General features: G+C 39.8%; 1 protein-coding gene across 2 annotated transcripts in view; it reads left to right on the forward strand.

The window, feature by feature from the left end:
• The first annotated feature begins 8,209 nt into the window (after window positions 1-8,209).
• The window catches only part of Diaph2 (diaphanous-related formin 2), an 807,533-nt gene continuing 790,702 nt past the window's right edge, over window positions 8,210-25,040 (forward strand). The window contains exon 1 of one of the 2 annotated variants that reach the window (XM_013505853.1): window positions 8,210-8,909. In XM_013505853.1, coding sequence (XP_013361307.1) covers window positions 8,778-8,909 — 132 coding nt within the window. In that variant the 5' untranslated portion in view covers window positions 8,210-8,777. The remainder of the gene's footprint in view (window positions 8,910-25,040) is intronic. The other variant, XM_013505854.1, reaches the window with a different exon arrangement.

Raw genomic sequence — 25,040 nt, forward strand, 5'->3', positions numbered from 1 at the left:
CATTTTAGCTTTTAATATGTTGCAATAGAAGTCTTAGAAATAAGCAATATACCTGCTATCATGTTCGGTAAAATACAATTTAAATCACTGGTTTCTCAATTTCTCTGTTTAATCAATTTATATAAATTCTCAAGAGCCGTTCTGGAACATATTGTATATTTGACTTTATATGGTGTTTGTGGTCATTTTTATAAAATGTCAGATATCAGGTCCTGGGTCAGAATTCGTCTATTACATCATTATGTAGGAAAGTCAAACCCCAAATCTGATTGTGCAAGGTGAGGTACGGGCAAGACCAGTATTTATGTTCAAAGGTCACCTCCTTGGAATTATAAGTAGATATATGTTTACTACTGCATGCACAGCAGGAAAGGGGACTTAAACAAATGATTCGTATCTGTATCCAATAAACAGATAAATGATAATGAGCAGTTAAAAATCAGTTTGAAATGGATAAACTTTGAGAACAATATTCACAGTGAAAGAAGCCAGGGACAAAAGACTATATATTACATGATTCTATTTATATGAAATATCCAGGATGGGCTACTCTACAGAGACACGAAGTAGATTAATAGTTATTTGGGCTAGGAGTGGGTGGTATGACAGGACCATGGTAGTGATGACAATGAGTGAAATTTTTGTGTATGTGTAATGAAAATATTCTCAATTTTTTTTTTTTTTTTGTCTTTTTGAAACAGGGCCTCGCTACTCAGTGCAGCCTGGCCTTGAGCTCACTTTGTAGTCCAGACCGGTCTCAAACTCACAATAATCCTCGTGCTTCCGCCTCCTGAGCGCCGGGATTACAGGTGTGCGCCACCACGCCCGGTTTAATATTCTGCAACTGACTGTGGTGATGGTAATAAATCCTAAAAACCACTGAATTGAATGTATTAAAAGACTATGTGAATTATATCTCAATGAAGATGTTAAAATCGATGTAAGAGAATATATAAAACACAAATAAATCTGCTTTCAGACTTGCCTAACTATTGATGTCCAGATATAAAAACGTTTTTATTATTTACAGATGTCCAACATGTGTTCTTTAATTTTCATGTAATATTTTTGAGAAGGTCAGAAAATAAACACAAACCACAAAAGGAAAGTAGAAAATAGTTTTTAACTATACAATTTTTGTCCTGCTGTGGAACTGCTTTGTACTGATATTTCTTTTAAAGTTTAAACTTCATAAATTAAGTAGTATCCTTAAATATTGTATGTTTCTCTGATCCACATAATTAAACAAGAAATTTGAAAGCTTTTCTTTCATTGTTCATTACTACCCCTATGTTTTAGTAACTTATAAATTGGACAATTATCATTTATGATCTGTTAAGCCATTCTTGAAAATCACATTGAGGTTTTAGTTAATGTAGAATAGCGAAGTCTGTTCTTTGTTAGAAGCATATTTTCTAGATAAAATTTAAAGGGGGGTGGTTTCAGCATACTAAATAAAACCTGAATCTGTTTTCTGAGAGCCTCTATCACCCATGGCATTTTCCCTAAGAGAGGAATTGGCTCTGTTGCAAATTTTCATGGGGCTGTGCTGTGGCAGACTGGCCCCACTCCCCAAACCCTTTAATCACCACACCTAAACCGTCAACCTCTACCTCCAAGGGAGTGATCATTAGTGCTTATTATTGTTTTCAGGTCTTTTCTTATTCGTGTTTCCTCCACAGGGATCAGACTTACTCTTAGTCACAGAGGATTTAAGGAACAGTATTTCAGTAATTTCCTGGCTTAGCCTCAAGTGGACATGTGGCTGTGGGGCCTACTCAGATCTCACAGATTGGATGAAGTAATTGGGTATTTTTGGTACCAGTTTTATTTCCCTGTGTCTGCCTGTCTTTCATGGACTTTGTCTAATACCTAGTTCCTTTAAGACCAGCACTCTGCTTTGCTCAGCACTTGCCGTGCCAGACCTCTTAAGTGACTGGTAATTTGTTTCTTAGTCCCAATCCCCGTGACTAGATTCCTGCTATATACTACTTCATTCAAGCTCTGTCTATCGCCTACTGTCAGGTTTTCTGAATTTTAATTTTCGTCTGCTTGCCAGGATATCCACTGCTGAACTTCCAGAGTCTCTCTGCTTGTCTGCTTGTTGTGTACTATTAGATTTCCTTTATGCTTTAGCAGCTTGTCCAGACTATCCCCGGCTGGTGACTATGAGGATCTCCTTAGCTTTCCTCCTTCATCTGGCTCTGCCTGCCAATGGCAAGCATCTGTTGAGATAATATCTCCCAATTTACCGTTCTTTTATTTCCTCAGGCCAACTTCTTGCTAATTCTTACTCACTTTTCCTTTCCTTTTGTGTTCTGTATACAATCTGTGAAGAAAGAGTCTGTTTTTCTAAACATCTCTTGGATACATTCCTTTCTCCTCATTTCCTTTGGGGCTGCTCCAGTTCCAATCCTTAGGACTTCATCTAGTTTAGCTAGAGTTCAGCAGTGATATCTCAAAGGGTTGCCTCAGCGGATGAGAGGGAAGCCAAGTAGACATCAGCAGGTCTCCTCTCCCACACTAACTTCAAAGAGGTTAGCTCGATTTGTATCCACTGTATATATTGGAGTTATGTGAAATATTTTATTTATAAACAATTCCTGTACTAAAAGAAACATAAGTTTAAAGATCGGCATTCATAGTTATTTTACATACCACTGCCAAAACAGCTCTGAACACTTAAAAATTTTTTTCTTTTAGAAGTGGGGATTGAATCCAAGGCCTTTGCACTGAACAATATCGCTCTCTCTAATTTTAAACTTTTGAGACAGGATCTTTCTAATTAGCCCAGGCTGTCCTTGAACTTGTCATCCTCCTGCCTCAGCCTTCCAGAATGCTGGGATTGTAAGAGGGTGCCACTTGGCTGGGCTCCAAGACTTTCTGTTCTGTAATTCCCTGCCAAAGATCCATATCAGTTACTACCACTATGTCTTACATTTAAATCTGCATACTGGAAAAAGCTATGGGATAACAATGCTTCTTATTATTATTTATCATTCAAATCAAACCCCAGTGGCCTCTCAACAGTATTGGTTAGTATTGCTTTCAGGCCATTCCACATGGGGTCTTTTCATTATTTCTTTTTTTTGCTTTGACTACTCAAGTCTGATTTCTGCTTCTGAGTTCATCAATTCAAGTATAACCCCCTTGAAAACTTCTTCATCTGTTCTAGGTCCAACTGATCTTAACTCTTCACCATATTATGGTGAAGAAGTCGGAGACAATATATTTGAGTTTTACAGGTAATTTATTTTTTGTGTGTCACATCTTTGTGTTTTTATTTGTTTCTCAAATTGATTTTGTTTTGTTTTCTCTTTTTGAGACAGGGTCTCATTATGTAGTTCAGGCTGGCCTTAAATTCACAGCTATCCTCTTTCCTCAGCCTCCCAAGTGCTGGGATTACAGGCGTGCACGCCACACCTGGTTGAAATAGATTTTAGGCTTATTGATGGCAGAGACTTTACACTGCATAGTCTGTTTCATTACAAGCATTTGTGTACCACAAATAGCACTTAGCTATGGGAAAAAGATGTCAAAATAATGTGGAAGTCCTATTGATTCTCGTGTAAATTTTCTTAGCACCTTAAGTTTTAAAATAATCAGAAGCAAACTTCCTTATAATTAAGAAGTCTCAGTAATATATGAAGACTCTAAGAAGAAGTGAAGAATCCCACTTAAGACTCTAAGTACTGACTGATTTAATGGCTTCAACTTCTAAATTTTTAACATGAAACTACCCAGTGATACTGTAAGCACTGATAATGAAGTTGTGAAGATCTTTCTTATGGTCTAGATGTAAAATGTTTTCCCAAAGTCTCATGTGTTTAGAGGTGAGGCTTTTGGGAGGTGATAAATCATGGGGGTGCTATACCCATCAGGATTGACCCACTGATGAGTTCATGGCAAAATGTGCTGTTGGGAGGCATGCTTTGGAGGGTGTCTCAGTTATTTTTCTCTTGTGGCTGAGACAAAATACCTGATACCCAAAATGAAGGAAGGAAAGGTTTATTTAGCTTACACTCTGTGGAGGTTTCAGTCCATACTCGGTTGGTTCCAAGGCTGAGTGGCACATGGCAGAGGGCAAATGTTCATGGTGGCAGAACATAGCAAAAGCAACAAGAGCAAAAGGGAGGAGTGGGGGCAAGCAGCCTCTTCCTCTCCCTTACATATGCAAACTATCTGCCCCAGGGCAGTGTGGCACTCACGACCATGAATCAAAACACTAAAAGCCCGCCCCATGGCTACATGTGGCTTTGGGGGGACATGCAGACACAAACCATAACAGAGGGTATGTCTCCCTCCCCAAACCCTCGCTTCTCGCTTTGCTTCCTGGCCAGCATGGGTTGAGCAACTTTCTTGTACCATGCCCTTCTGCCAGGATGTCTCTGCCTTGGATCCATCGGAACAAGGACTAAAAGGAGAGCAATTTAAACTGTGGATGTTGTGTCTCAGGGATGAGAAAGCTGACTAATAAAACTTTTCACCATATATTTTTAAAAGTTGAGTACTCTTCATTTCGATATGCAATTCTGATGAAAATGGCATCTATAAAAGTGAATGTTCTTTTTTTTTTTTGCAGTACCAGGGATTGAACTCACGACCTTGCACTTGAAAGGCAGGCACTTACGCTATAGCCCCAGCCCCCAAAAGTTAATGTTCTTGAGGACCCACCTCAGGAACAAAAGCATGAAGGCTACCAAGCATTGATGACTATGATACTGGGTGCAAATGCCAGTGGAGAATTAAGTTTGTGAGTATTTTGATTAGGATGGCTCTTGTTTGCATTAGTCCTCTAATTACAAAGTTGCATTCGATATAAGTGGTCTTCTTTACCTGTATTTTCCAGAAAGCCCTGTTATCTTAGCTGTGCAGTTTTGCAGACTGAAAGATCCTTCAGGAAGACAAATATGAATGTCTGGCACTTTAAAAAAAATCTATGTGACATCGAATTTGGTGTTAGTCACATGGTATATGCTTAATAAATACTGTTCTCTTAGTCATCCTTCAATGCATAAATATTTTGTGGTAACCCTGGAGTTGGTTATTTCTCATTTTTTTTCTAACCATTGTTTCCTTTAAGGTCTTTATGAATGACTCAGGTTGTTTAGATGAGAATTATGAATGGCTTGAACATCAGTTTGAAGGAACATAGAGCCTAGCAGCCTTTAATCTTTCTGTTCTTCCAGGGAGTAGCTTTTAAATGCTGACTGGGTGCTATATTCATGAGAAGCCAGAGGGAAAGACTGCAAGGTGATTTTATCTCAAGTACATTTTTGATACTCCAGTTGATGAGGGTAGCCTTCATTTTTCTTTGGTATCAGAAAAAAGATGTTTTGCCATCCACCAGCCTATATGTATGTCCCAGGAAGGCAAAAATCAAGGAACAAGGTGAAGAGAGATCAGTCCTAAGATGGCAACTGGTGAGGTAATTCCTTCATAGTCCGTGGACAAAGTGTTCCTGCCTGAGAGCAGTGGCTCCTTTCCTGTGTTAGCTTTCAAGAGAATCCACCCTGATGCAGGAAGAAAGGATTTCAAGGTTTTCTTTACTTGCTTTTGTTTTGCTTTTCTTACGCTACATTAACAAGAGCAAAATGCTAAAAAATCAAACATCCAGAATTAAGACAGAAGCTAAGATAATCATAACAAACTCAAATGTAAGCCATATTAGGGACAGAAATTTTCACTTTTTTTGCAGAAGACATTACAGATCTTCTTATAGGTTATCTCTAATTGAATATCAAATATAGCTTAATCTGGCCTGAGGATGGTGAAACCCGATGTTACATTCAAAATAATATCAATCTATTTTTACTTCTGTTTATGTACTCCAAACAGAAATCATTCATTAAAATTAGCGTACCCGCCCTAACGCCACCATCCAGTTTTAAGCAATAACAATGAAATATACAAGCAGGGGCCTTCAAGATCTGGAACCTCCTAGTTTGTTCTGCTTCTTCTCTTGCCAACAGCCTCTCAAAACCTCAATTTCTTAACCATAATGTCTTTCCATATGCTAGCATCGTTTCCTTTGTCTAGAATGCTCTTCATTTACCTATATTATAATCGTTCAATACATTTTTGTTTGATACACTCCCCAATATCCTGAAAGCTCCATGAGAGAGAACTACTGACTACTGTACCCAAAATACCTAGTATGCAGCCAACAAATACTTAGAGAGACTTTAAACAGAAGCTTAAACTGGATGTGGTGGTGCACACCTATAATCCCAGCACTCAGGAAGCTGAGGCAGGAGGATCACTTTGAGTTTGATGTCAGCCTGGGTTACATAGTGGGGTCAAGGTTAGCTTAAACTGTTGGAGGCAGCTGAGCTAGTGATTGAGCCTAGAGCACGGAGTACCTAGGGACACCCTGAGATCATGAAGCACCCCAAGCCAACAGGTGTTCCAGCTCCGAGAATATGAGCATGAGAGGTGAGTAGTTGTTAGGTAAAGGGGTTTCACCCGACATCACTTGCTAACTGTACAAACACACTATGGTGGCTGAGCAGCTCCTTTTCTCCCTTCTGAAGAGAGGGCTTCACCTGATGTCAGCTGTCTGTCTCTTATCTTTATTTCTCCATCTTCTCACTGTCCTTCCCCATGGGAACTTTGAGAGCTGTGTTGGACTGGGCTCTAAACTACACCGTGAGACCCTCTCTCAAAACCAAAACAAACAATAAGTAAATAAACAAACAGAAGTTTAGCATTTAGCTTAAACACCATCTTCTTTGGAAACAAGGCCCTGCGTCTCTGACACTCAGTTAGTTACCTCTTTCATGTGCTGCATGGGCTACCTGTCTCTCCCAGTAGCCTGAGATTCTGAAGGACAGAAAATCTATCATCTTCAGCCTTCTAACCCACAGTATTTGATCATCTGGTGAACTCTAAGGAGCTCAAGAAATGCCTACTGAGTAGATTATTGAGCAATGGTTGAACTTGGAGGGCCCTCAACTGCACCCACGTCCACCTCTCTCACACGGGAATTATATGAAAGCATTGTTAAAACAGGTTATTTACTCAATATTTCAGGAGGGGTGACATCTAGATAGAATAAATGGTGTGTATAGTGAGTCAAATTCAAAATATACATACAATTTTAAGTCAAACAGGAACTTACAAAGCAATTTGACCTTTCAGGCTCCTTATCCACCCTTTCTGGGAGCACATATTCCTTCTTCCTTGTTGTCCTTGGGCAGCTTACCACTTAAGGAGGAGTCAGGCCTCCATGGTTAAAAATAGATTTAGTGACAAAGACAAAGCTGGGATTAAACCTGTTTTCAGATATCGAAGGTTCTTTCACTCTAGGGTTCAAGTTTGTTTCCCATCTATATCATGGTCAAATTTATCCCAACCCACTCTGAACAAATATGTTCAGATACAAATTTAACTCAGCATGGATGACTTCAAGTTGAGGCAAAGGGCAAAAGGAGTCCTAGCTTGATGATAGGTTTAATGATATCTTCTGTAACGGGCAGGTAAACACATTTATGGAATGGTGTCCAAATCTGCAAGGTAGTAGCTTCGCTAGCATATGGGCTCTTATTCTGCAATGGTTCTTCACTCCAATCCTGCCCTGCGCCTCTAATGTTCCCCACGTGTACCTTGATTTCTGAGGGTGCCTTTTAAATAGGATGGAAAAAATATAGCTTGGGTCTCTTTCTGAGGACAGACTCCTAGGGACAACTCAAGGACCCTACGCTGGAGCACAAAAACGCTCAGTACAATATTTGTCCAAGGATTTACTTGTCAAACAAAACTTTGGCACACGTGATCTTATTCACCTCCTACAACAATCCTAAACCTAAACTAGTTCGGGAAACTGAAAGTAACACTCAATTCACTTGTAAACTCTATATCCATGCTTTGCTTAAAGCGTTTAAGAATGCCCTGGGGATTAAGCGGTGGGTGCCTACTGCTTCAACCACCCCGCAATAGGCAATCGGCAGTCCGAGAATAGAGGAAGGTCTGTGTTTCTTAGGTCACCATGCGATCATGGCAACAGAAGCACCCTCTCTTTCCACTTTGACCCAATCTGTCTAGGGCAGGCAATTAATCAGCGCTCCCCGTGGTTTCCCCATTGGCTGCCAGTTGCCTTGCTAATTAAACCTTCCCCCAGACCACACCCCCGGAGAGGCTTCTGCCCTGGAGGGTGCGGTGTCTTAGGCCAGTGGAAGCTGACACTCCAGGCGCGCCGCCAACGAAACTCAAGCGAATCCTTCTGGTCCTCAGTTTCCTCATCTCTAAAATGGGCTACCCTACTTCTCTCCTGACAGGTTTGCTCCCATTTCACAGCAGGCTAGTGGGAAGTGAAATCAGTGCTTAACCACAGCTGCAAGTCATCTGTTAGGCTCGGGTCGCTGCGCCGGGCATGCTCAGTAGCCAGGCCGGCTCCGCGCGGAGTAGGAAGCGGCTTTCCGCGCCGGGGCGGTAGACTGTAGGCACTTTGATGAATCACGTGCGTTGAGGCCCTCTTAAAGAGATAGTCACCTACTTTCCCTCTGCCCTAAACACCGCCCCAGGGCGGCGGCGACCGTGGTAATTGCAGCCGGTTAGGGCAGGGCTTGCCCCAGCGCGGAGTAGTGGCAACACCGTGGTCGCGTCGGGGGTGCCGGGGAGCCGGGGGGCCCGGGGGCCTGAAAGCGGCTGCTTCCCGGCAGACACACTCTCCCTAAGGAAGACGTGCTGCCGAATCGGCGCGGCGGCGTGAGCACCCGGGGCTAACTCAGTTGAGGAGAGGTGGGGTTACGGGGCACAGGTGACAGGGCCGGAGAAAGATGGAGCAGCCCGGGGCGGCGGCGGCGGGAGCGGGAGGCGGCGGCGAGGAGCCCGGTGGGGCCCGGAGCAACAAGCGGAGCACGGGAAACCGGGCCTCCAACGAAGAGGAAACGAAAAACAAACCCAAACTGGTGAGTGCTCCCGCAGCCCCGCCGGCCCTGGGGACGAGGAGCGTCCCGGGATCCCCTGCCGTTGAGCACGGGGCACCCGGGCCCCCTCCAGGGGTGACCGCGACCTCACAGCGCCACTGCGGGCGCCGCTGAAGGAGCGGCCACGCCGAGGCGCGGAGACGGCGTGGGGGCGGAAGAGCACCCCTTCTCCACCTAATCCCTTTCTCTCTCGTCAGCCCGGGAGGCAGTGCGAGAAGGAGAAAGTCCGCACCCCAACTTGGGGAGACCTGGAATCCTGGAGTGCTGGATAGGGCTGCTGGTCTAACTTGTGGTCAGGAAGCTTCTTTGCGCGATTCCATTTCCCTCCCACCTTTTGTTAGTGACTGTTTTGCTTCTTCACACTTTGGACTGGGGCAGGGGACCCACCCTGCTTTTCAGTCCGAATACTTGGGAGCCCACTCACAGCCTAGCAAATCAAGGAGATCACAGTGTAGGCGCCCTCCACCCCCACCTTGTCCTTCTACTTCACCAGAAATCCAAGGAAGAGGCGCCTACGTGCGTTTTTTTCTCCCTTGCCTCCCTCTCCATGCGCTTTCCCGGAGAAACATTTCTTTGGAAAAGTGGGGGTGGCATGGGAGTTAGTTGGAGGCTGGGTGAGGTACCACCAACTGTCCTGTGTGTGCAATAGGCGTAATCACACAATACTTCCACTCACTTGATTAAGAACGCTCAAAAGCGGTAGGCAGACTGCAAGTTTCGCAGTCCTGAGAGCGTGAACCAGTGGTAGCAGTCCATTTCCTGCCACTGAATACACAGAGGACTGAAGTACTGTGTATGGGGCCTGGTATTACATTAGGAAATACTGGAGTTTCTTCAACTCATCAGTTAAAAGGGTTCCTCTTTTTGTAAACTTTCTAATTTGGGTGGCGTGAGGGGAAAGAGATCTGCACAAATACAGCAAATACCGTATTCCTTATAGCCGAAGATGATTCTTGGTCCAGATCCGAAGTGCAAGCCACGTGTTGCATGTCTAAATTTGAGTTTTAACCGGCAGCTTGATTATAATAGATGAGACAGGGTGAAATGGTGACATATTAATAACTAAAGCCATTTCCTATGACATCTGGCCTTTGGTATGGACCCATTGTATTTCTCTGTCAGGTCTGTCAATTACAGGCTATTCATATTGGAAAACAGTGGTCAAAGCTTTATTGTTTTAGGAAATGTTGCAGCCTTTCATTGTGTGGAAAGCGACTTGGTTGGTAGACTAAGATGACAAATTTAAAGTCTCCTCACTTCCACTCTAATTTGAGGCAAATTGAGAAATTGTTTACTTGATGGGTCCTGTTAGCTAAGGATTTGCAAATGAAGAAATTGAGCCATGGGCTCATTTTGACTTCTCTTGGTAGCAGAAGGTTGCTAGGTTTAATGGGTTCCTGCACTTTTGTGAAGCTTGGAAGTTTTATTATCGTTACTATCATTAGAGTTTAATGTATTTAAACTTCTGATGTGTTTTGAAATTCATCAGTTTATGGTAAAAGAATGATAGTCCTATTTCCTTTTTTTCTTTTTCTTCCTTTTTTGGCCCCCATACAAAACTGGTTTAATCAGTAATCAAAAGTTTAAATAAAAATAAAAGTTAACGGGTAGTTTCCACAGACAGTTTGGTCTACCTAGCAAGAGCCTTCCACTTTAAGGATACTCCCAAGATAAAGCTCTTGTCACTGTTATTAATAGCACCTCCCTTCTCTTTGGCTATTTGTCCTGTTTCATCTTTTATGTTTTACTTGCTTTGACAAGGTAACTAGATAGTTATGAGATAATATCACTTTCAGTTTGTAGCTAACTTCTCTGTTCCGTGTTGAACATAGCTGAAGGTAGTAGAACAAGAACTAGAATCTAAGATGAGTAGCAACGTGAATTTCTTTTGCTCAAACATAGCTCTTGAGTTTTACATGTTTTTATAAGCACATGTGAGAGCTAATAAAAGCAGATTTAGGAATCATTACAGCACGTTTGAAGGCAAACAAGTTGACCAAGTAAGACTTGGTAAACTTTTTAGGAATGATTTCTGCTGGGATTCTTTTATTTTTCAATTTTTATTTTTATTTTTTATTAGTACATGTTTGTAGTACGTAATATTTACATTCGTTGTGCGGAGTTGGTACATATACATAGCACATCTTAATTCTTTTTCCATCCCTTCCCTCTTCCCTGCATCTCTTGATCCCCTTCCCTTTTACAAAAGGTTTTTCTCCCTGTTTCCTATTACTTTTTAGTTTGCTCTTTAATTATGTTGTGCACTGTAATATTTCAGTTTGTGCATATGATTTATTTCATTTAACATTATGGTTTCAAGGTACATCTACAAAGTTTATTATTCTACAGGTTTATCATTCTTTATGGCACTGTAGTAATCCGTTGTGTATAAATACCACATTTTCTTTATCCATTCACTTGCTGATGGACATACAGGCTGCTTCCAAGATTTCGCCATTATGAACATGGGTACGCATGTATCACTGTAATATGACGTCTTTAATTCTTTCAGAAAGATAGTTAGAAGGGGAATAGCTAGGTTGAATGGAATTTCTCGTTTCAGTTTGTTGCGGAATCTCCATACTGATTTCCATAATGGTTGTACTAGTTTACATTCCCACCAACAGTATAGAAGGGTTCCTTTTTTACGCAGCCTCGCCATCATTTATTATTTGATTTCCTGATGATAGCCATTCTTTCTGGAGTAAGATGGAATCTAAATTCTTAAAAGTTTCCTGGTACGGTAAAACTTTAGACTACATTTATTATTTTGAATATTAATCACTATAATTGTCTTCGATTGTGTGTGTGTGTAAAGGGATTATAAAAGAGACCCTGTGCTAATAAAAGATTTTTGTGTGAGTGATTGTGGCAGATGTGAGTTCTTAAACTCTTCAAAAATGAGTATATGTTCATTTTTCTGGGCTCCATAGATTTCATCAGTTTCTCAGAGATAGTCATCATCTATAGGAAGAATAAGAACTATTGCAATACCAGAGAAAGACAGTAAGGGAAATGACAGTTGATTCCACCCTAAGTTGGGGAGGGGAGGTCAGTGGTGAAGGGAACAGGGAAATAGCACAGATCACAAGGTGAGTTGATATTGAAGAAAATTCTAGGGATAGAAACAAATTAAACTACACAATATCTACCTAGCACTGGCTAAGAACAAAGTTTCTGCTGTGTAGAAAATTCAGTCACTCTAGCAGAATGGATTCATAAGGCTTGTGCTTCAGTTGTTTTCATTTACATTGTCGTGATTCTGAAAGGTACAGATGGAAAGCATATTTTCTATACACAAGAATCACTTTCATTTATATTCTCAACTTTTTTTTTGTACTAGGTATTGAACCCAGGGCCTTTGGACCCAGCTAAATCTGCACCTCCCCACCTTTTAAATTATGACATAAGGTCTTTTTAAGTTGCTCAGGCTGGGCTTAAACTTTGGATCCTCTTCCCTTAGGCTTCCAGAGCGCTGGAATTACAGGCATGCACCACCACACCTGGCTTATCTTTGGTGTTTTGATGGCTATTAAGAATTTTTTTCTCAGTGGCATTTCAGGTCTGCAATGACTTCTGTATCAGGTTACTTAAATAAAAATTTAACAGAAGTCATTCCAGTTTCTTTCATGTGTGCCTCTCCATGACGACCCTTTTCCTTTCCATTATTTTAAAGGAAGGCAATCTTGTCTTGGACTCATCACATTTTGAATACTGCATTAATAGCAGAGTTTTGGATTGTATGTAACTATCTAGTTAGGCCTTCAAACAGCATGAATCTTAGATTAGTTACTAATTTGATGTCAGCCATATACTTTGTTAAGTTGAATAGGAGAGGGCTCTAGAAATGTTGTAAAGGAACTGCATCTTGATTCTCACATATTTAAAGTGAATTAACTAAGAGAGGCCACCAGTAAGGTAGAATTAATAACACACACAATGATTGGTATATGAGTGGCTTGACCACATTTGACTTTTTTTTTTTTTTAATACTAGGATTGAAGTCAGGAGTTCTCACTGAGCTATATTCCCAAACCTTTTTTTTTTGTTTGTTTTGTTTTGTTTTGTTTTTCTCCTGTACCAGGAACCGAACTCACGACCTTGCGCTTGCCAGGCAGGCGCTTTGCTGCTGAGCTAAATCCCCAGCCCCCCAAACCTTTTTTTTTGTTGTTATGATTTATTTTGACATAAGCACTTGTGAATTCACTGAAGTATCCAGGCTTGTTCAAACTTTCAATTCTCCCGCCTCAGTCTCCCAGAATGCTGGGATTATACGCCTGCACCATGTTTTTCCACTTTGACTTTGTGTTCATGTGTAATTTCTGAAGCCTTTGTTCCTTTAGTCAGTAAAGTCAGATTTACAGCTTTAAATAGCATAAGCTAATTTGATGTTTATCGTATAGCTTTCTGAGTATTTGGTTATTTACAATGAGATAAATCATGTTTTTCTTTTAAATAAATTCTAAGCACAATGATTTTCATTTGTGTAACATGTGTACTGAGTACTTACCATGTGCTAGACACTCTTCTAAGGGCTGGTGATATAAAGGTGCTCATAGTCTAGTGAGAACACCAGGGAAGTGAATTAATGATAAAAGAGCAGCTTGATAAGTTTGATGACAGAAGGGTGTTGTGAAAACATCACAGAGAGTCACTTTAGTCAAACTGTATGCTTGAGTGAGGTAAGGAAAGGGTTAGAGTAGTGACTTTTGTACTGGGCTTAAAGAATTGGGGAAGTAAAGACATTCTATGTTGAAAAAAAAGCAACATATACAAAGGTAGATAGATATGGGAGTTTGCCCATTAAAGAACGCTCCAGTAGATATGAATGGCTAAAACAAAAAGTAATGTATTATAGTGGATTGGCCAGAAAAGACACAGGGGCCAAATCATAATAGATCTTTGTGTATTATGTTAGATTTTCATCTTTTTACTGAAAGTTGGACTAAATCGTTGAAGAGATTAATTATTGTTCTGAAGGAAACTTAGAACTGTGGAGAATTTCTTGGAGAAGTGTCAAATGGAGACAAGAATATTAGCTAGGAGGAATAGAGTGCCGTCATAAGAGTTTGATGTTTAGAGACCTGTGTTTTAATTGCTGTTCATCTACTTATCTATTTACCTGCTCATCTAATTCTTAGACATATTTCTCTATACCTCAGTTTCCTCCTGCCATCTCCATTGCCTCTTCTTCCTGTCTCCCACCCTGATCAAATCTGAAATGTCTATTTTTTTTCTAATAAATCTCAGACCTGTTCACAGCCCTCATTAACATGTTTCCACCAGTTTGAAACACTGATGGTACATGCATGACTGTCCCATGCTGCCTTATGAAAGTCATGCATGTACCCCTGGTGATTTAGAGCCACCCAGCAGTGAGACATGGGATTTTCTGCCCCACTGTGAATGTGTTAAACCTTCACTCATTACTTCAGCTTACTGAGGGCTCTTCCTTCTGAATTCATAACTGTAGTGAGTTTAAATATTATATGCTGATCATACCACTACAAGGATCTTAAAGTACTTCTGCTTTAGGGTTCTGTTTTACTTTTATTCTTGAAAACCTAGGAGGTTAGTGCTTAGGTTCAAAACAACTTGTTGAATGATGATTAGCTTGGTTTTTTCCCCTATAGGCCAGATATTTTGAGAATAGAAATTATTGAAACGAGGCCTTAAAAATGTCATATTTTTTCTTGGTATGTAGACTTCATCAAATGAACCTATTTGTACATTTCTCTATGTGTTATCTCTAACTTTGAAATTCAGAAAACTGTCTAAGGGATGCAGAACTCCTCTATTCCCCTCATTTGTTTAGATTCTTATGATGTCAGAGGCTGAAATTCTACGTAGAGGAATAGTATCAAAACTGATGAGCCAGGTAACCTTTTGCTGATACTAGTAGGAGAATTCAAATTGTTGGTGTTATGGTTTATGTTTCAGTTATTTTTTCTTGTTGCTGAGACAAAATACTCAACACCCAAAGTTAAAGGAGAAAAGGTTAATTTGATTCACAGTTGTAGAGGTTTCAGTCTATAGTTGGCTGGTGGCAAGGCAGAGGGGCATCACAGAAGAGAAGCAGTTCATGGTGGGCAGAATGCAGCAAAAGCAGCAAGCAACAAGCAATGATAGCAGTCTTCCTTCTGTTCTATCTAGGCTGCATACACTTAGGGTGGGTAGCACTCCTAGTGAGGGTGGGCCTTCTCATTATCCACACCCAGAACAGTGCCAAACCAATCAGTGGACTAATTTAATAATTGCACACCTTTAATCTCAGCATCACACACTCTAGATCCAGCCACCTCTGAAAAGCCATACCTAGGACCACATGAGGTTTTGGGGGGACATGTAGACCTAAGCCATAACAGTTTATATCTATGTCTGGATATGCCCCCTAAAACCTCCTGCAGTCACTGGGGGTGGGGTTTTGGAAGGTGATTGCATTATGGGGCTTATAGCTGACCTGCTGCTTACTGTTAGGAGGTGGGTTCTGGTCAGAAGAGGCAGTCACTAGGGGCATGGCCTCGAAGGATTTATCCCCCCTCTACTTCTTCCTTCATTCTCTCTGCTTTCTGACCACCATACTCCACTGCCATACTATCCTGTCTTAGACGAAGCTGAATATGGACTGAAACATGAGCCAAAATAAACCTGTCCTCCTTTAAGTTACGGATGTCAGGTATTATGTCTCAGGGAAAAGAAAAAGACTTAAAACTGTTGGCAAAAAAAATATGGAATGGAGAGCCAAAGGACTTGGGCTTCAGTGTCTCTTCTGTCTTTCATTTGCTTGTAACCTCTGTCCTAACTTTCTGATTAAGGTCTCCCAGTTGGAAGAGATAACGTTGCAGGTCTGATTGGCTTGTTTGCTTGTCCTTTTAGTCTGGCATCTTGATGTGTTGCCCATGTTGCTTAGAGCTCCAGTGATCCTCATGCCTCAGCTTCCCAAGTACTGCAGCTGCTACTGTAAGCACACACTGCGGTGCATGCCTTGTCTGCCGGATTTGCTGGACAAGATGGTTTAGATAAAAACAGTAACACGTGAAAACACACTGAGGAAATTCCCTGTGATACAAAACATAGAGCATAAGACATTATAATTAGCCCCTTACATTACTTGACTATAGTATGTTTGTGGGGCTGAGGGTGTTGTGCAGTGGTAGAGTGCTTGCCTCCCAGTGGAGGCCTTGGGCTCCATTGCTAGTAGTGCTTGCGTGCGCACACACACACACACACACACACACACACACACACACAGAGAGAGAAAGAACAACAGCAACATGGAAAGAGAAGAAAAGTGATTTTGGTTGCATGGTTTAATGGCCTTCTTGCAATGTGAGAGCTCTAACATTATTGTTGTAGAAAGTACCGTAATGTTATACTGTACAGGATGGATTCATTGTTATCAACCCAATTCTGTTTGTCTATTTGGAGGATGATAATTCTGTCTTTTTACTAATAGTTCTGTTGAATGAATATAAAATATGTGCTTAACTCTTCACTGGCATTTTTATAATAACCAGACTACTTTTTCTTTCAGTTTCTCAATTTGAGGCACTTACAATTTTTGTTAGAACTTTTGATGGATAGCTATGGCATTTCTGCCTGGGTAGAGATGTACTGATGTACTGATGTGCAAATAAGGAAACTGAGTCATTGAAATGTTAAGGAGACTGACTTAGAAATGCTTAAAAGCTATCACCTCTATTACAGATGTTATCTATAGCACTGAGTCATTGTGCCTCAGGACGACTCTGAAAGTAAAAAAAAAAAAATATTCAGTCTCTCTCTTCTTTTGTTCCATTTTGAGCAATTTATAATTGTAATCCACCTGGATTTCATTCCAAGTACTAATTGCTCTTGCAGTAGCAATATGTCATTGAAGTGAAATCATATTCTTTCCCAACCTGGTCTCAAAGAACACTGTAAAAACACGAGGCTCTGAAAACAGTACATACCTAATCTGTGCTAATTTCAATGAATCAGCACTTCTGGTTAAATATTCCTGGGTATCACACTGCAAGAGTTATTACTGAAGACCCAATTTTCCCCTATTCCAGTACTCTGTGCCATGTAAAAGAGACCAGCTCTTTTTGCCAGATATGAGATGTTGCATGCTTTTTTTTTATAAACTAAAGAAACTATGAAGATGGTTAGCTGACTTCAAAATAGTTGTAAGCTTAATATCTAAGTATGCATCATGTGGAAGACCTGCATTGTGCGGGATAGGTCAAAACTGATACATGCAAAGGAAGGTTGAGATGTATTTTCACATTTATTATGAATGTCAGCAATGGAAAGAACTTAACTCATACTAATTTAAGACTATATTTACCTGGTCAGGGTGATCTGTTTTACCATAAATGACATACTCTGACTGTAGCTTCAAATAGAAACTCAAATTAATCCTGCTACTTGCTTGCTTTGTGTGAGGTAGCCTGGGGAGAAAGGCATTGGTGCCCTTCTTGTGAAAGAATGTAGAAAATGAAAATTTCAACTAATCCTCATTTATACAAGCTTTAGATTTTTTGTTTTTTTGAGATAGGGTTTCAACTATGCAGTTCAGTCTGGCCTTGAACTCATAGCAATACTTCTGCCTCAGCCTCCTGAGTGCTAGGATTATAGGCATGCACCACCATGCCCAGCTACAAGCTTTGGTTTTATGAAGGCTTTACCGTATTGCTTTAGGAAGACTAAGCTGCATTGCAACCAAATACCGAACAGCAAATTGCCTACCAGTCTTTGGTTCAGGCTTTATAAAGTGGTGCCTATTACAAGTGAGAAGCTTCTAGGTGGATATTCAGGAGGGCCTGAACAGGAACCTAAAACTTCATTAGGAAGAAATTATTCCCAAAATGCCCATTGACTCAATCACCTAGTATAATTCTGATGTTCATCTAAGGGAGAAGATGCTGGATATAATCCTTTTTTTTTTTCTCTTTTTTTTTTAAGTTGCTTGTTGTTCTGTGATAGGTAAAGATCTGTTCAGAATTACAAGGGTTTTTTTAATCCATAATTTCTTGGTCTCCTATCAAGATCAAAGTAAAAACGATTTGCCATGCATGATGCACGCCTGTAATACCAGGACTCAGGAGGCTGAGGCAGGAGAATCATAATGCATTCGAGGGCAGCCTGAACTACATGGTAAAATCCAGTCCCCAAAAGACCAAACAGGGGTCAGGGATATAGCTCAGTGGCATAAGTGCCTGCCTGGCAAGCTCAAGGTCGTGAGTTCGATTCCTGGTACAAAAAAAAAAAAAAAAAGACCAAACAAAGTGAAAGAGATACAATGAAATTTTAACTTTATGGTATAAAATAAGGGCTAATTAGTAAGACTTCTTATAAAAGTTATGAAAAAGTTCAAAGATACTAAAAAGTAGACATCACCATCTACCCCTTATCCACATAGAATATTTGTCTAGATTTTGCAAATTAGCTTCATGCATCCTTTTTTTTCCTTACTAAAGTCTTTTAGTGCAAATCCCACATATCATTGTCATTTTACTCCTACATCCTTCAGTACACATCTCTAACAGTTATTGACTTTTAAAAAATGTAATTGCTATGCCAACTGTCACATCTTTAAAAATTGACATATTTCTTGGTATCATCTAATGCTCAAATCATAATCAAATAACCCCCATTGCCTCAAAAATAGATTTTTAGTCTACTGTGTGCCTAATTAATGTACATGCCCCTGAATTCTTTAAACAAATGGAATTTTAAATTCGTGGTAAAATTATATTTAAAATTGCTCCACAGAAAATACTTTATAAACAGATCAACTTAAGCTTACTTCAGTCTTTAATTGTTTAGAAGTATCTGTAGAACATGACTACAGTAAATCCTTGATCTAGGAATAAATTCTGTTCTGGGAGAACATTCGTGAGTTGGATTTGTTTGTAAGTCCAACAAAGTGAGTTTTGTACTGTTTTTCCACTTTTGTTTCCGTGCTTATTGGTTTGTGCTTTCTGACAGTCCCCACCACATCAGCACTGTTTTCCACTTTCCTCCGGACATCCTGGGCTCTGATTGAGCACTGTGCTACTGTACACTCTCGCACTGTACAGTGAACACAGCAGCACAACTGTGGCAATGTCCAGCAGACATGCAAGCTATGTCTGTTGTTTGTTCGCATCTGTGAATGTTCGGATTGCAGGTCTGCTTTATCTCTGAAAGTTCGCAACTTGAATGTTCCTAAGTCGGGAACTTACTGTATAATTCTAAAAATGAACATAAGGTGTATAAATACTTGAGTACATTTGCTATTGAATTATTGAAATCCTCAAATGTAGATGGCAGTTGCTTGAAAGGCTAGACTAGAGGCTTAAAATGCTGCTTTTCTTCTCTAATTAAGGTTCCCCCCTTTCTGTACTTTTCCCAGTGATTTTCTTGACATTATTTTGTAAAGCTTCACATGAAATATGGATAAGAGTACAAGTTTTTGAAGTTTGTGTCATAACTTTACTTGATTGTCCCATTGCCCCTGATGCAAAGCAAGAACGGATAGAAAGTTAGGATGGCTTAAAATAAATCGGCAGAGACATTTACTTTAGTAATATGCTCTGTAGTCTGGTAACTCACATTACAAAATCAATATTTTCCAAAACAGTCCGTGGGTACATAAAACATTTGTGAGTGAAAATAATCTTTTTGAAGGCTGTCCTCACAGCTTCTTTTTCACTGGCACTGCATTAGCTTCCATTTCTCCCCCTCTGGTTGAGTAGCTAATGGTCTTTAAACAAGCTATTAAAGGGAAGAATAAGTTTACGATGCAAAATAATAAAAATGTCCTGGATTTTATCCACGTTGAGCAGTTTAGATTTTCATGTATTTGTCTTGCTAATTTTTTGACTTCTTGAGTACAGCTTATACTTGCGTCATTAATCCATTTTTAGATGGTCTTATGGATTTCTGTGAGATGTAAATACTTCATTTTAATGTAAGCTGAGTTGGCCTGAGACCAAATCCTAAATTTTAAGTGGTAATAACTCTGTATGAGGTGCCGTTGAGGTATTAGTTATACTTTTAAGTGGGAATTATGCAGAGTTGTAGGCCCAGTTTCCCACACTTTTGCCAGTTCCATTGTAGCTAATTGTAGATCAAGACGTGTTATTATTTTATGTTACAAATCTCAGCTTTCAACCTCCTTCCTCACCTTTAAATAATGTTATCACTTGCATGTTTCTAATTCCGAACGTCATTTTATTTCTTGTCATTTTTACTGCTTTACATGAATATTATCAGTGGCATATCCTATTGTCTGACCACAAAAATTACATGCAGAGTGGTGTTAAATCAGTTACTGAATGTGACAGATTTACTTAAAAGCATTTCCCATTCACACCTCATCACCAACTACGTTGCCATAAACTAGTAACACTGTAATTGCATTTTGATCCTAGCTCCTCCAGTTTGTGTTTTCAAGACCCCACATTGTATTTTATGAAGTCTACGAGTATGTTGTATGCTACATACAGTTGAAATAAGCTAAATAAAACATCCACTCCATCCTGTTAAGTTTTTTTAAGAAGTTTGTTTGTAGCTATTAAAAAAGACTACATAGAAATGAACTGGCTACTTTTTAAAAAACATAACTGTGGGAAAGTCATTTATCTTCTGTGGATGTCAATTTATTCTATAAATTTAGGGAGTCCAAATATATTATCTGCACGATTCCGTTTAGCTCTGACATAATGAGAGTCAGAGGTGGTAGAGAGCTGTAATAAATCTGCTCTAACATAAATATGTAACATCTGCATTTCAGTTACATGATAAGTTGGAATTATGAAAGATGATTGTTTAAGGGTGGCTGCTACAGAGTGAACATCCCCGCTAATTTTGCAGTCTTGTATCTGGAGTCTGAGTTAGCCTAGTCCAATGAGGGCCACATCAATATTGTTGTAACCATGCATTCTTTGTAGGGCCATGAGTCATAGGGTTAGCTCCATTTTAGGTCATCCTAATCCTGGGGTGGTGGCCTTGGTTCACTGACCAAATAATACATGACATCATAAGGGCAGTTGCTATTCCAAGTGCTCTGTATGTATTTGTGAAGAACTTTGTAAAGTCTGAGATTTTACCCATTTGTTAGTATTTCATGGATTATTGCACAATACCCAAGACTTCTGAGTCAGAGAGAAAAAAAAGTTTGTTATTCATAGCAAAAACAGCAGCCAGAATGGCAGCATGATTTAAGTGCCATGGAGTGGACCAGGATAATGCCTATGCAGGCAGACAGTTGTGTCACAAGAAAGGAACACCAAGATCTGGGTTTTTGCTGGCTTTAGTGAGAAAAAACCAACCTGCTCTTTTTGGGATGGGGAGGTATTACCTCATCTTCAAGATCACTTGCTACAAACAAAGCCCTGGGAAATGTCTTAAATAAAATGCTGTCAGTACCTTTGAGTCTTGTGCTGCCCAGCAAGAATGTTCGGGCATGCTCAGGAATTGTTGGTAGATTGCCTCCCCCGAAATGTTAACGCATTCTTAACTCAATGTTGTCCTCACAGAAATCAGTTTGCAGGTGACAGAAAAGGCTCAGAGTAAGTAAGTAGCTTGTCTGAGAATATGTAGTGGCAAATTTGCAGTTAAAGGTTAGTGTGGCTATGAAGTCCATGTGTTCAAGCATATTTTTCTATACTGCCTAAGAGCCTAAGCTTCAGGGAGCTCTAAATTAACTGCCTAAAAGCCTAAGCTTCAGGGAGCTCTAAATTAACCTAAAGACCTACTGGTCCTGTAGACTGGTGATGGTTGGACCTCGCCTACATTTGTACTCTGCTTATGTATAGTTCAGAAGACAAAGTTCAGGGGCCCTTTGTTTTAGTGCCGCTGATAATCAACAAAGTTAAAATTCTTTGAATGGCTGCCATGGAAGAGAGGAGTAGATATGTGACCACTTGCTAGAAGAGAGCCATGAGTACTGACGTGATGTGACTGGATTTTAGTGATACATGTCCTTTACTAAATGATTTCATGGTCGTGATGAGGCCTGGTGTGTTCCTGATTCTCTTTTTTGGTCATTTATGTTAGAGATTAGCTTCTAAACAGGTTACATGGCAAATCCTAATGCCTGCTTCTCTTTCAGTTGCTTTCTTTCCTCTCCTCATGGCTTCCCTTTTATTTGTGAAATTTTACATGAAGTAAGACTGCCGTGGAAAAACTAATGCTATCTCCTGTTACACAAGTACACAACATGCGTTGTTTCTTGTTTAAGAGAGCGCCAAGAACCACCTACCTTCTGCTGCTTCCTGTGTGTGCTTTGCCTAAAGATTGGCTGCTATAAAAGTGTGGCATCGTCAGCCAAGTGCTGTCTTTTTTTAATTAGTCTGCAGAAAGTGTTGTGACAAACAATTTTAACATTAACATGTGAGAGGGAATAGTGCTCTAAACTGTGGACTTGAGTGCCAAATAATATAGAAGTGCATAATGTCGTTTGAGTTCTATTTCCTTTAGCTTTTACCATCATCCCTCCCAAAACAAAAAGGGAACCATTGATGTAAAAACATCTGATCAGTAGAAAATAGATCATGAATTCACCATTGTGTGACTGGAGTCTGGAATACGGGTATTCTGTACTTATGATCACTAATATTTAAAAAAATTAATATGTCATAATATTTGTACATCTGTATTGTATACATTATGATTTTATATATGATTACTAATCTTAATAAGTTAAAGTTTCTGTGTTGGTTCTGTTCACATAATGTAGCATGAAACTAGAAGGTGAAGAACATCGTAAGCTTTGATAACGAGACAGACATGACAGGAAAAATGTAATTAAGCAGATTAAGAATTTCATTAGATTTCTGTTTTTGAAATATCTCACTTTTCTGTCCTTACAGATTCATACTTTCCCCCAAAGATGGTCCTGGTTGTTAATATCCTCCCATTTTTGATTTCATCTAACCCAAAGAGCTTTGTGACAAGGATCAATACAGGATGTAGCATTCATATTCCTTACAGCGTTTTCTTTTTCTTTAGACCAGTGCTTCTCAGTGGGGAACAATTTTAATTCTCAAGGAGAATTTGTTAATTCCTGGACCCTTACTGGTTTTAATTCCTGGGGGAGGGTGCCACCAGCATTTAGCAGGTAGAGGCCAGGGATGCAGGTTGACGGCCTACAATTCATAGGACACCTGCTCCTCCCAAAATTACTCAGCCCAAAATGTCAAGGTTGAGAAAGATCGCCAAGGTTGAGAAAGATCGCCAAGGTTGAGAAAGATCGCCAAGGTTGAGAAACTTTGCTTTAGATTTTATGACATTTTGTATATTTCCTATGGAAAACCTCCTGTTGTACCTCAACCATTCTGCACTTTCCATTGTGTTCTTTGCCTTATATTGATGTAGGGTCAGATTTTCCCTATCTTCAAGGAAGCATCGTTTGTTTCATTGATTCTTTCCACTTTTTCTTCCTTTTCATTATTGCTTAGATGCTGGACTGGACTGCTAGCGGCTTTATGCTTGTGAACTACACCTCTTATCACTTGTCTCATTTTGATATCTCAGGAGTACTACATTCATTTTCATCCTGATGAGTTTAGAACGGCTATTTTTTTTTTTTTAATCTGCATCCTCCTCCATACTCAACAGCTTTTGTTGTTGGCCACTTTGAACTCGTCTTCTATATGAATTTTATACTTCAGGGTAGTCTTCTTTGGTAGCTTCAGCCTCTTGACTTGTTAACTGCCTAAGCCTCGGTGTTCCTTGACTCTAATCTCAAAAATTTCTCATTGTTTATCTCTTCTTCTCCACATACAGTTACAGACAATCATACGCCTCTTCAGATACTGTGTAGATGCAGATCATGACAAACTTTTCTTTCTACATCTGCATATAATTTCAATACTATAATTGTTAAACTAAGAGGCATCTCTCAAGTATGGGACACTTCCAAAAATCTCTCCACCAGAAATACTATATGGCAGTGTTTGTTTCGATATTCTTCCTCTTTGCAAGGAAAATAAATTACCCCCCTATGCACACATGGTATTTATCAAGTTTGCTTGTTCAAGCTAAGGTTTACTCTTGCCTCACTTATCACCAGACTGTATTTCTCTATTATTGCTCACTGACCTTTATGATTTCTGGCCCAGCTGAATCAAGGTTAACTTCCCTTATTTGACCGGTGAAAGTCAGTAACTATTTCATACCAAACTCATCAGCGCCGAGCATATTTTTACACTGTATTTAGAAATACTGTTAAGCACACAATTGTATCTTCTTATCTTCCTTTTTCCATTTGCCCCTTTCTTTAGATAAAACTATTGGCTACATTGTCTCATCTACCTAACATAATCTCTTGTCTGTCTTTCTCTTCTCAGTACATTCTAAATACCAATACATTCTAAATACTTCCCTTCTATTTCTTCATATAACTCTTTATTGCCTCCTTGAAGGTGACTTGATCAGTTAATTCACCTTCAACATCCAATTTCCTATGGAGAGTAAGTTCGTTCTGCAGCCTACATGGCTATATTAACAGTTGTGCTTCTTACAAATGTGTGTTACTGTGAAGAGTTATTCTATATACATCAGACCTTCAGTATGTATGAGGCATCATGCTGAGAGCATAAATGCAGCTTTATAGAGGTCTTTCTCTTGAGAAGCTCATGGCCTAGTGAGAAAGGAAGGGCAGATAAGTATAATGTAGTAAGCCCTATGATAAATAGAGAGGAGCAGAGTGCTTCTGGGAATGCCAGATACTGTGAGGAAAGATTTCACAGAGGTAACATTTGATCTGGGTTCTAGAGAATGAAGAGTAGTTTGTTAATGTTAAAAGGCAAGTCCTTCTCAAAAAAGAGATCATCAAGTCCTCAAGTTTGTTTATGTATATATTTATTTATTGAGACAAGATTTTGCTAATGTACTGCAGGCTGGCCTTGAACTCACTGTGTAGCCCAGACTGGCCCCGAACTCCCAGAGATTCTCCTGCCTCAGCCTCCCAAGCACTGAGATTACAGGAGTATGCCACCAGGCTTGGTATATATACTCAAATTTAGAGTTATGTAAAGGCATCCTTTAAAAATACTAAGATCTTGGAGGGAAGGTTTCTTGTTTTGTAACTGACTATAGATGATAATAAGAAGCATTTCCTACCAGTCATAAGTAGGATAG

This window comes from Chinchilla lanigera, unplaced genomic scaffold, assembly GCF_000276665.1.
Source record: "Chinchilla lanigera isolate Chin_1 unplaced genomic scaffold, ChiLan1.0 scaffold00102, whole genome shotgun sequence".
NCBI lineage: Eukaryota > Metazoa > Chordata > Mammalia > Rodentia > Chinchillidae > Chinchilla > Chinchilla lanigera.